The 13,296-nt window shown below is 39.0% G+C and overlaps 1 protein-coding gene across 10 annotated transcripts in view; it reads right to left on the reverse strand.

Annotated features, from left to right (window-relative positions):
* The window catches only part of LOC109082037 (syntaxin-binding protein 5-like), a 130,632-nt gene extending 125,299 nt beyond the window's left edge, over positions 1 to 5,333 (reverse strand). For 5 of the 10 annotated variants that reach the window (XM_042763759.1, XM_042763760.1, XM_042763758.1 and 2 more), the window contains exon 1: positions 4,457 to 5,332. In XM_042763759.1, coding sequence (XP_042619693.1) covers positions 4,457 to 4,624 — 168 coding nt within the window. In that variant the 5' untranslated portion in view covers positions 4,625 to 5,332. Of the gene's footprint in view, positions 1 to 4,456 lie in introns of all 10 variants that reach the window. The other 5 variants (XM_042763764.1, XM_042763762.1, XM_042763763.1 and 2 more) reach the window with 2 other exon arrangements.
* Positions 5,334 to 13,296: the final 7,963 nt, after the last annotated feature.

Raw genomic sequence — 13,296 nt, forward strand, 5'->3', positions numbered from 1 at the left:
CTACTAAAATGAAAAGAAAAAAATGTCCGCAACACTGCTTTTAACATAAAAGGCAAAAAAGGCCTGAAGAAGACCCAGCAGGGTCAAAAACGTGCTTTTAACAGGGAGTTAAAAGCAGATTTGAATGGTGAGCTGTACTGGATTTCTGCCAGACATATAGTTAGATGTCAAGGCCAAATAATTCACTGGAGGAATGCTGTTATTTGAATGGTGAGCTGTACTGGATTTCGGCCAGACATATAGTTAGATGTCAAGGCCAAATAATTCAATTTTAGTCTCACCTGACTCAGAATCTTCAAGGTGTGTTTTGGCAAAGCTCAGTCGTGACTGCATGCGGCCTTTCTAGAGGTGTGTCTTTTTTCTTGCAGTCCTCCCATACAAGCCACATTTGTGGAGAATTTGTGATATTGTTGTCACATGCACACAATGACCACTCTTGGTCATAAATTCCTGCAACTGCTTCAGAGTTGCTGTAGGCCTCTCGGTAGCCTCTCTGACCAGTTTCCTTCTGGCTCTTTCATCCAGTTTGGAGCGATGTCCTGATCCGGGGAGGGTCTGTGTTGTATCAGATACCCTCCACTTAATAATAGATTTCACTGTGGTTCTCCTGATTGAGTTTACAAATCATTTTTAGGACGGTGATCCTTTTTCCAACTCTGTGATTCTTCTTTTTATTTATTTTTTTCTGACATGTTTGTGTTATATCTTTCATTTAGATGTTATAAGTTGCACTGAGTAAATACAGCTGGATAAACCAAAAACTGTGTCCTTCTTTATTTCAGTCTGCAAAGCAACAAAATGTGATTGTTTTAAAAGGGGGGTGATTCTTTTTCTATATCCACTGCATTTCTTTGTTTATTTTTTTTTATAAATAAAATATAAATAAAACTATTACTGGGAAGGATTTTAAAGGGAGAAAAAAGGAGGAATAAGCGCACTCATAATGTCTATACCTTATTTTTAGATCTTTGCTGTCCTATCACATCTATCTGGCCCTACTACTCTGCTGAATCTAGAAACAGTGTTGATGATGAAAAAAAAATCTATCTATCAGCAATAGAGACTATACAATACAATTCATCCTTTTTTTCCCTTTGGTCGAGTGAGCACAGCTTTCCTGTTGAGAGATGAGGATACATGCAGACAGAGCGGGCTGCTCTAGAGCACAGGCTGTGCTGCCACTGCGGTCTCAGAGCACTGGGGAGGAAGCCAACATTGTTGACAGAGGACTAACAGAATTATACCTCAGTATCTACCTTGTTTTTTTGTCATTTGCCATTATGATGTTACATACACATTTACATTTATTTTTGGTCTATGCCTTTGACTCTGTTATTCCTGTGTGCATGCCAGATCCATCCGGGAATATACAGAAGTGAGAGTGCGGGAGAGAAATCTAAATTCTACCACATATGAAACATGACAGCCCATGACTGGAGCTGTTGTCAAAGCTCATGATTCAGTTGAGTGATCATTACCAGAAATAGGTGTCACAGAGTGTTCTTGAGCACATGAGAGGGTATTCGGCAGTCTATTTCAGATGTGAGTCGCCAGAGCACTCTCTCTGTCAACATCCCACAGAACACATCCTTCGACAGACCACAAGGCAGATCCTTTATACTTGTCTCTAGAATAATAACTCATACAATTCACCATTGCTTATGTGGTTTTCTTGTATAGATCATGTTTCATTTACCTTAAAGGTGTCGTATCATGAAAAATTTAATTTTACTTTTGTTTAGTGTGTGTTTACTTGAATAAGAAAAGAGACATTTCAGACAATGTTCAATTCTTAGTGAGGTTCTCAGACAAGCCCTCTTCTGACAAGTATAAATACAGCATTATAATCTCATATTCACGAGCCACATGGTTCCTTCTAAGCTAGTATATGTTCAGCTTGTGTGGACTAGAATAAACCCACCTTAGTGAGCAAACCACTTTGAATTCAGTTACTTTTAAAATCAATGTTTTACATCAACAAACTGATATAATAAATAGCGATCTATTTTAAAAGAATGTACATTTAAAGGGGCCATTTTATGAGGAATTAAATTTGGGGCCTCAGAGAACGAAAGAAAAAAATAATAATTTCTAGTGGACATTTATGCAGTCTGGGATGGTTCAAACTGTTCTGAATAGCTGACCTACCTCATTCAGCAGTAAAACACTCAGGGATTTAGAAAAATTTAGCATTTGTCACTTGCTCACCAATGGATCCTCTGCAGTGAATGGGTGCCGTCAGAACAGATTTAGAAAAATTTAGCATTTGTCACTTGCTCACCAATGGATCCTCTGCAGTGAATGGGTGCCGTCAGAACGCTGTCCAGCCATCTGATAAAAACATCACAATAATCCACAAGTAATCCACATGACTTCAGTGTTTGTTTGTTTTTTGTAAGCTGGTTGGACAGCATTCTAACGGTACCCATTCACTGCAGAGGAGCCACTGTTAAGCAAAGTGATGTAATGCTAACTTTCTCAAATTCTGTTCAGATGAAGAAACAAACTAATCTACATTTTTGATTGATTTAAGGTGAGCGAATTGTTTGGGTGATCTTTTAAATTAAAACAGGTACATTCATAAGTTAGAAAAACGGCCTTGTATATAGCAATAGCAAAGACACAGGTACTACCTCAGATAGAAATGTATCCTGACAACATGTGAAAACGAAACGTAACTCGGGGCTGTTGGGTCTGTATTAGCGCGAGTCTCTCACTGTATAATCCCCGGGGAGAGCACAACAACACCGCGGTCCCATCACTATACATGGTGAGAACGAGGCGCGTGCCAGTCGGCAGTGAATGAATGTGCCATGCTGGGAATATTCACAAACAGCTTCATAAACTATGATTTCTGCACGTATCGTTCGTTTTCTCTTACCGCTTTTCCGCTAATTTGTTATGATGGAGAAAAACACGCGTCCATCCTCGATCGCTCTACAGTGAATTGTTTACTCCAAATTTCAAGCTCGAGCCGAACCGATTCAAGTGGAGGCAGAAGCGCTGCAGTCAGCTTCCGCCATCCCGACCGGCTCCAATAGGCCCTAAAAATATCTAAAAATAGCTTCAGGAAAATTCACACAAGCCCGGAGACTACGGCAGACGCCTCGGTTATGTCATCGATTCCCTGTCACTAACTTCACTGCGGAGAGGATTGTGTCCCAAGAATGCCTAATCCTGAGCATCTCACTCCCAATGCATTGAATACTGTAGAACTATATATAGAAAGGCATAACGACAGACAGACAGACAGATAGACAGATAGACAGATAGATAGATAGATAGATAGATAGATAGATAGATAGATAGATAGATAGATAGATAGATAGATAGATAGATAGATAGATAGATAGATAGATGGATAGACAGCAAACATTACGAGGAAATTTGGTGAATAAGAAACTTATTAGAAACTTATACTCTTTGACAAAGGGGTAAAGTTAAAGTGATAGTTCACCCCAAAATTAAATTGTATATAGCCTACTGTCATCGTTCCAAAATAACTTTCTTCCACTAAAGGAGATGAATAGTGAATTGGTGAATGGAAGTTGTCAGTCTTTAACAGCTCCATTTTTGTGTTCTACTGAAAAAAAAAGCATCCTGTAGGTTTGAATCAATATGAGGGTCAGTACATAATGACAGAATTGTTTTTTCATTTGAACTATCAATTTAACATTTCAGTATGGTCTTGCCGATGTGAAAGGCTGGACTGAGAAACACTGAAGAATTTTAATTTTTGTGTGGACTATCCATTTAACACTTCAATATGGTCATACTAATGCTTAAACACTTGACTAGAAACATTGTTTGTCAGTGGTTGAGCCCCTTAAAAGAGAGAGTCAGAACTATGATGAAAATGTAAATACTAGCAGTACAAATGTTCTGGTTGTATCTCACCACTGGTGGTTTTTTTTTTTTTTTTTTTTTAACTGCTGGGAACTTTAAAGGATAGTTGACACAACAATTCTGTCATAATTCATATAATTCCAAAACTGTATGTCTTTCTTTCTTTTGTGGAACATGAAATTATAATTTAAGAAATGTCAATGGTCAATGGTTACCTTAAATGGTAATTTAAGTCAATGGTTACCAAAACTGTTTGGTTACCAAAACTCTTCAAAATATCTTATTTTGTGTTCTGCAGAGGATAGAAAGTCATGATAGGTTTGGAATGACATAAGGGTGAGGATATGACATCATTTACATTTTTTGGATGAACTATCTCTTATATCTGAAGGGGACCATATTTGTGGTTCACGGTGTCTTTGCATTACAGTATGTATCTGTGTGTTTTGTATCTGCTGCTGGTGCACTGCAATTTCTATTGTAGCGCTATCAACAACAGTTCCCCCAACAGCTGCATTGATTAGCAAAGGCCTCTTGGCCAAAACTAGCTGCACATTTCTACTGCAATGACAGACGAGTCCTTTGCGACAAGCTAGAGAGGGGCACCCACCTTGCAGATTTGGAAGTGCTCAGACATCAGTGTCTCCTGGATTTCCAGCTCCCGCGGTGTCGGTGCCGTACTGGGGGTCCCAGCCGCACTGCCGCACGCGGGTGATCCACCTGGATTGGCAGGTGAAGAAGTGGTCAACCCGTCCAAAACCTTCCGGAACTTCTTCATCTTTATCCTTGTGTTTATACTTAAACGTTTCTCTTGAACAATCTCAAAACGTGCCGTCGAGACGGTTAAAACGGCATAGGAGATGATGCGGCTTCACAGCACAAATTCAAGACTCCTCGTTTCTTCTTCCTTTCAGGATTTTATGTACACAAAAAGTCGCAGAAAAACCTCATCTTCCAAAATAAGCCTGATGAACACAAAAAAGAAGATGATGGATTTGGTGGGAAAGACGAGTTGAGGTTCAGTGCGCATTAAAGCCTGAACCAGGCTGGAGAAGAACCAAAAAACTTCATGGCACTTACGCAGGACGGTATCGCATCCAACTAGTAAACGTTCTCAGGAGGCATGTCAGAAACATAGTAAAGTACAACTGACTTTGGTAAAATGAATGTTACTTGCCGTATTTTATAGAGATTCAATCGCTGTACACGGCAAAACTCACGCTGAACGCTTGATGCTTGGGATCCCAGACGCAGAGGCGACACGCCGCAGAGAAGCAGCGTATAGCGACGTGCCAACGTCAAAAATGGATCAGAAACTGCCGCGAAAGGACATGAAATTTCACGACCTGAAAGATTTCTGTGAAATCCCCTTCTCTATTTCTTTCTTCTGAGTAATTTGGGAGTAGAGGAGGCGAGCACCCTCGACCAGCACCCAGAATCTCTCCCGCAGTCGAGTGCGAGCTGCTGTCCAAGGTGCTGAAAGATTGAGCGAAAGACAGCCACACCCATCTTTGTCCTGGTTGGACCATGTGCTACGGCCCTACTGTGATCCCCGCCTTCAAGCTGCAGCGATTGGACCATGTGCTTCAGAACCACAAACAATGAAATAGTGATTTAATTATTTGCAGAATTTTTCTTAAACTTAATATTATCTATGTTGCACCAAACTCAAATATACAGTATTTTTTTTTCATGCCAACAACTTATCTGAAATCTTTCAGATATTTAAAACACAGAGGAACACAAACGTCCATAACATTATGTTTGACATCCAATTTGACATCGGTATACACCTGAACGTCCTGCAGAGCTGCTGGCTGTGGCTGAGTTCATTTCATCATGGAGGTGTAGTTTAGGCTTATATTGTTAAATGACTAGTCTCAAAACAACTGAAAAAGATTCATATTCGCTTAAGAATTACACAAAGAAATAAAATGCTATACCAAACTTAAGGAGATACGTTGGAGCAGTGGCTGAATTGTTGTTACCTAATTATGGACACACTGTATCCATCCAATCCAGTCCATAATGTGACTCCTCTGAGAGGCAGCAGTGGCCTCCAGGGGGCGCTGTGATGTGCGTCTCGCAGATGCAGATTACATAAGAGCTTACATCATCTCTCCCCTTGGCACGGTTTATTCCATTGAGTCTTTTCTGCTGAAATCTGCTCGTGTTGTTGATACCAGCTCCAGAGATTTTGATGCTGATGATGCTTCTGTGAATTTTATTCGGAATCTTCTGATAAGATGGAAAATCATATACACAAACGAAGCTATGATAAATCCAAACCAATTTTTTTTTTTTTTTTTTTTCTAATTTACCGAATGTATTATATTACTACTATAGAAATCGGTTTAGACTATATATAGTACAGACTATCCAAAAGAACAGTATGAAATGAAAATTAAGACAAGCAGTCATCAGGTCTGCAAGGATTTGTTTGGTCTAAATAACCACATTTCTGTTTTAAACAACATATTTTATATGCCTTAATCTTTTATTTGTTCTGTTCTTTTGCATATTATATGATGCACATTGAAAAGCACATTGGCTGCTCACAAAAGCAAGTGTTCCTCATTTGCATTTCAAACTTTATTCCAACTAAACTTTTAACTATAATTTTAATTACTTTAATTTATTGTTATTTAATTTAGTTAATTTATAAAAATTATTAATTGTATTTTTTTACAAATATAATATAATATATATTTCTAGGCAGGTAATTCTAAGCATCTATATATATACCTATACACATTCACACACACGCACGCACACACACAAACACACTATTTAACACACAATTAAACTATTTGTAGGTGCCTCAAAACTGCTGACAGTCTTAAGAGCTCTTGCAGATTATTTTGTAAGTCCCATAGAGATCTGGGTGTTTAAAGGTACTTAGTTTTGGAATCAAACACTGCATTCTCTTTCACTGCATCCTTTTTCACAAGACTAGAGGAGAGTTCATAATTACCATGATTACAGGGTAGAAACATTATGCTTTCAAGTATTTTTATCCTGACATTTTCAGTTATCAGTTGCTTTGACTGTTTATTGGTTATAAAATTATAGATCAGACTTAAGCTCCCCCAATTAACTGACTAGAAGCTCAGTAGGCTGCCTCATGTAATTGCTTTTTAAAATCTCTTCATTAAATATACTTTCCATCATGAATGGCAAGGCCTCTTTATTGCCACATACTCCAGACAACATTTTCTATGACTGTCTAAAGAACAGAATCAGAGTCTGAACTTTAATAGTGAGAGATACAAACAAAACATTTGTAACCGAAATGTTTTTCAATTCTACGACACTGTAAATGCAGTAAGGTTTCTTGTGCTAATGTAGCTTGTCACTTGACAAACATCCCCACATGGACTTGTTAATCTTAGCTGTATTATTATTTGGCCTATCATGACTGATGCACGCAAGGCAGTGTTGCTAAAGGAACTCAGTAGGGGCCTTCTCCCTCTGCTGCTTGGTGGATGTATTACAGAAGAAATCCCTTTGTTGAGAGGATTTGGGAGTGAGAAAAAGCAAAATAATCCTCTTCATCGCTCCCTCAGGGTAAACAGCATCCAAGATAACGCAGCTGCCAAGACAACGCCATGGGGTGTGCTGCACAACGGGGCTGCTGCGTTAATCTTCCTGCTCAAACCTGCAGACATGGATTAGGGAACATGAACACGTCAGGTGTCCCATAGTGCAATGCAGTTGGAGAGTTTGAACTGGGCATTACATTGATTAAAATATAATGTGGGAAACCATTAGCGATGCAGGCGGTGGATAATTTATTCAATAATTCAAAGTTATATATGAAATAAAACTAAAAAAAGTGAAGGGTTAAGTTTGCAGTCTGTTAAAATAAATGTTACGGATTTGATCCCAGGTAGAAGTGGCATATGGGATACTGGGATACTTGTCATGACCATGCCCTTGAGAAAGGCATTTTACACCATATGTCTCCAGGGAGGATTGTACATAAAATTATTGTACTGCAAGCTGTTCTAGATAAAACATTTATGCAAAATTACAAGCAAGCAAAAATCAGTGTAACATCAAATTTACAACGAAACAATCTGTATTATGTGTTTGACACAGTCTAAATCAGTGGCCAACAACCTTTTTAACCCCAAGAGAAGATCATATGAAGTGCTATTGTTAACTGTTAAAAGTGCCATTGTTACCAGTAAAATGCTTATTCACTGAAGCTTCTGATGGAACTACCATCAGCATTTTATAAATGCACAGTAATAACAAAATTCTAACAACATTCTCAATTAAGCTAAGTGCAGTTCCATGCAGCATCACTTTTCACAATGCCATCAGAAGGCAAAACTGCTGCAGTGATGTTACTCACTCAAGTCAGTCTGATGGCTGTGACTGAATACTGTGAGTGCTGTATAGTTTGGCTCATAGCTAGAGTCTGAGACAGTCTGCGAGGTGTCTGTTAGTAAGGTGGCTCCTGTAATTTGATTTAATTATTTTCATCTGTGAAAATGCCATTTCACACAGGTAAGTGGATCACTCACTTTCAGTGCGCATGCAGTGAGGAAAGGAACATTTTCTCTGTTGACAGGTCCCCAAAAATCACTGTCCTTGATCTAGCTTTCAGCTCTATGTAATTTTTCAACTATCTGCATGTCAGCTCCACTTGACGAAGCAAATACTTGCTGGAATTTGGCTGCAACCTGTTCTATATCAATGGGCATGAAAGGGTTTGAGACAGATGCAGTAATACATTCCATGGCATCAAACTCACCAAATCGCCTTTTGAAATCTGTCACCACTTTGTCCAGGTGAGCACAGTAATTCTCAGGGTGAAAAATATCCTTGTCTTCAATGCTCTGGGACTTTTTTTCCAGGTTGGGAAAGTTTTAGCATCCCGTTCGTTAGAAGTGTAATCCAAACACCAAGCTTAGACTTAAATGCATTCACTGTGCTTATCTTGTGGGGCAGGTGACAGTCTTTTCCCTGGAGCTCATTGTTGAGTGTATTCAGTTTTGCAGTCAAGTCTGTCAGAAACCCCATGTCCAGCAGCCACACATCATCTGGCAGTTCCTTGGGTTCCTCATTCCTTGCAGACAAAAAAAGCTCAGCAAGTCAGTAAAGTATTGTAGCACTTTCCCACATGACTCAACCATCGAACATCAACATAAAGTAGTAGACCTTTGTACGCAGCATCAAGCTCATGCAGTAATTCCTTAAAGAAACGATGCTGAAGTGCTTTTGCTCGTATCAAGTTTGACCACCAGTGTCATTCTTGAGAAAACTCCTTGACTTTCCAAGCCACAGGCTGACGATGAATCGCACAATGATAATTCATGTCAGAAAAAACAGGGCTGTTAATGCACAGTGCTATAAAACCAGCGCTCCATCTATAGTAATTGCTGTCAGATTATGAATGGGAATATCATTTTCACTGACATATTTTTTAAACTGATTGTAAATATCCTCACCTCTCGTGCAAAAGAGTGAGAAAGTCCTCCTTTGTTACAGAATCCTGGAAAGCCAGTCTGACAAAAACAATAAGCTGAGCTGTGTCCATTACATTTAGAGGTTCATCAAACAAATATTCACTGAGTGACAAGTCCTTTAATACTTGTCGATCCAAAGTGGGATCCATGTCCCACATTTGTTTTTTAGCCAACAAGTGAAAAAAAAATGCTTTAGAAGCAGCCTTATTTTGAGCAGCAGATTTTGTAAAAAGCATATCAACTTTTCTAGCAGAGACTGCACTCTCAGGTGGGTAGCTGTCTTTAAATTTCAGGTGGTTGGTGTTGTGGTGCCGCTCCTGATTTTCATCTTTTACACTTTTGTTTTAGGTGGCACAACATACATACGCACTTATCTTTCACCAAAGCTAAAAAGAAATTCTTCTTCCCATTATGGATGAAAATTGTATGTTTTCGCCTTCTTTTGTGAAGCCTCCACCAGCTTAAATGTTGCCTTGCAGGCAATCATCCCTATGAGAGCCGTATATTGACGTTTGTATTCTAAGAATGTGCAGGGAGTCCTAAGAAAAAAAAAAAAAAAAGTGATTTGTTGGGTAATGTTTTGTCAATAAAATCATTCGCTTTCCTATTAATTCAACAGGATGTATGTGAATACCAGGAAAAATCAGTATGGTGACACAGTGGCTTCACTTTTTATGACGTCATGAGCAATCCAGTTCTATATTATTGATCAGTAATAAAACCGATTATCTGTCAATCTCTAAATAAGACTAGCTCTTCATGTTAAATTTAATACCATTATTTCTGCAGCTGCCATAACGAGCATAACAATTTCTCCCAGTGGTCTTTTTCCTCAGCCTTATAATATCTTAATTACATTTTCATTTTAGTGACAGTAGTTCAGCTGTATCCAACCCAATCTCATTAACAATTTTTGAGGTGGCGATTTCATATTAATTATCAAATGAGTAGCAGCACACTTGAGTAGTTAAACCCGGACAGAGACACTAACACACCAGCCCATTGCTTGTCATTTTAATACTCATTTTAATATTCACACTTGCTCAGATGGTGGACAAAACCAGGGGGTGCTTTCACACAGAATGATCAGAAATGTCAGGAGGGTTATATTGAAACATCCTTAGAGATGTAAAAATCTTGTCAATCCAGTTTAACAATGTGCTCTTAATTATACATCCCCACCAGGATCTGAGAGAGAGAGAGATGCCAAAGCAACTCTGACATATGCAGTTCAATTTTATGATTGTACACAAATGTAGCCTCAGGTAAAGCAGTTGGTTTTGCATCTTTCTTTGTTCCAACATACTCTATCGTAGATATTCAAATGAATAATTTAGCATTCAGTAACCTGTGTTTCACACAGTAAGAAATGCCACACTGCTCAGTTTTCTGTCCCCAACAATTAGAATAAATGAGCCCCACAAGCACATCCACATTTGCCTTCCAGGGTCATAAATCAACTCACTGCCTACCGTGAGGAATATGATTATTAAAATCTAATTGTCAGGTCTTAGACAGCATGCATTGTGTAACTGTCCTTTACTGCTTGGCACTCGTAATAACCGTCAGCCCCGTTGCTAACGATCAAGGCATTTACAAAGGCCAGTCACTCAAGATGAAGCTACTGTTTTTCAATTAAGGCAAAAATATGACTTCACTAAAACTTTTAATTACACTCACACTTTGTTGCTAATGTGACCGTGGACCATGATTTCCATCTGGTCAGTGTTTGAAGGACAAAGCAAAGCCATGATCTTCAAAACACTCTCTTTGTTTCAAATGGAAACATTTTTCCTTCACTTTTCTGGCGTACAGATGACAACGTTGTCAAAATGATAGTTTACACAGAGACTCTAACTGTATGATTTTCAAAACCTTGCACTTTGAAATCAAAAGTTTCAGGCTGCAAAACACCTTTTTTTAATTTCCATAGAGAGCAATCATTAATGACAGAATTTTCCTTTTGGGATGAACTATCCCTTTAAGACGAAACCTTAATGGTTGCTATGTTTATGCAAAGTTTATACATATATATTCAAAACTGATCTTTCACACCATTTCTTCTTCATTCTGTGATATTTTAATGCATATTAAAAATTGTCTTGAAAATCAAGATGGTGCTGCTTAAGGCTGCCTTGATGAGGAGCTCACCAGATGTTTTAAAGTTTTTGTTGGTTTTTCCTGTCTGTTGTTTTGGGAAGTGAAAGCAAATCTACAGCTCTCTACCCAATAAAACGGATGAACTTCTTCTGCTCTCCTAAATAAATAAGGACTTTTCAAACTCTGCTGCTCTGTGTTTCACGGAAACCTGGTTGAATGAAGCCATTCCGAAAAACGTGTTTCATCTCTCCAGAATGGCTTCATTCTCGGGGACTTTAATAAAGCAGACTCACATGTGAACTGTCAAAATACAGACAGCATGTTACATGTCCTACCAGAGACTGAACAACTGTTACACCATATTAAATGTTGCATATCACTCTGTCCCACAGGCAGCTTTGGGGGTCTCCGATCACTGTCTAGTACATCTCATACCAACCTACAGGCAGAAACTGAAATCAGCTAAATCTGTAATAAGGACTGTAAAAAGATGGACTAATGAAAGAGAGCAGGATTTACAGGTCTGCTTCGACTGCACTGATTGGAGTGTTTTTGAAGCTGCTGCTACCAGTCTGGATGAGCTCACAGATTCTATTCATCATACATTAGTTTCTGTGAGGATATGTGCATCCCTACCAGGACTCATCTAACTTATGTCAATGACAAACCGTGGATCACTGTAAAGCTCAGACAACCAAAGAAGATGTCTACAGGAATGTGGACAGAGTCTTGTATAAACAGGCCAAAGACACACTGACAAAGGTAATCAGAGTGGCTAAGAGGAACTACTCCGAAAAGATGAGAAACCAGTTTTCAGCCAATGACCCTGCATCAGTGTGGAAAGGACTGAAAGACATCACCAACTGCAAGACACCATCCCCCAACACTGTGGAGAATCAACAACTGGCCAACAATTTGAATGATATTTATTGCAGGTTTGAAAAACCCCACACCTATTCTGACCTTCTCTCAGTGGATCTCCCCTCCCCTCCCGCACTTCAGGTCTATGAAAAAGATGTGTCAGGTCTTCCAGAAACTGACAAGAAAGAAAGCACCAGGCCAAGATGTGTCACTATCCCACTGTCACAAAGGTGAGTCACCAGAGCCTAAGATACATTCTGTGTGCACACAGAATGTATCAGTGACTCAAAACATCTGCCTTGCATTTTTTTCAACATTCATAAATTCCCTTTTTAAAAGGGAAGTTTGGACAAAACAAATCAAAGAGTTTGTTTCAAACGATCATAGGTAAACATCCACTTTATTTGGCACTCTTTTTGTACTCCATCTACTATAAAATGTAGCGTTACTGGGTAGTTGATTTGGTTCAAAAACATTTTGTTACGCTAGTTGAAAGTCACATCCTGAAAGCAATGGTGGAAGGTGTAGGACAGGGATCTCCAACCCTGCTCCTGGAGAGCTACCATCCTGCTGACTTCAGTTCCAACCCTGCTCCAACACACCTCTCTGTAATTATCAAGTAGCCCTGAACACCTTGATTAGCTGATTCAGGTGTGTTTGATTGGGGTTGGAGCTGAAATTTACAGGACAGTAGCTCTCCAGGAGCAGTGTTGGAGACCCCTGGTGTAGGACCATAAAATGTTAATCCAATCATATTCCTCAATCTGAGGGCTACGATAGATATGTTTATATGTATATGACATGTAAAATGCTATGTATAGGATATGTATATGAAAGACCACATAAAACTACCAGGTCCTGCAGATTTGCTTTATTCAAAATCAAGAAGATCAGGCCCTTTCTTTCGGAACACACTTCACAACTCCTTGTTCAAGCTCTTGTCCTGTCCAGGCTGGGCTATTGCAATGCTTATTTGGCAGGTCTTCCAGCCAGTTCAATCAAAATTAATCCA

Source organism: Cyprinus carpio, chromosome A9, assembly GCF_018340385.1.
Source record: "Cyprinus carpio isolate SPL01 chromosome A9, ASM1834038v1, whole genome shotgun sequence".
In the NCBI taxonomy this organism is placed as follows: Eukaryota; Metazoa; Chordata; class Actinopteri; order Cypriniformes; family Cyprinidae; genus Cyprinus; species Cyprinus carpio.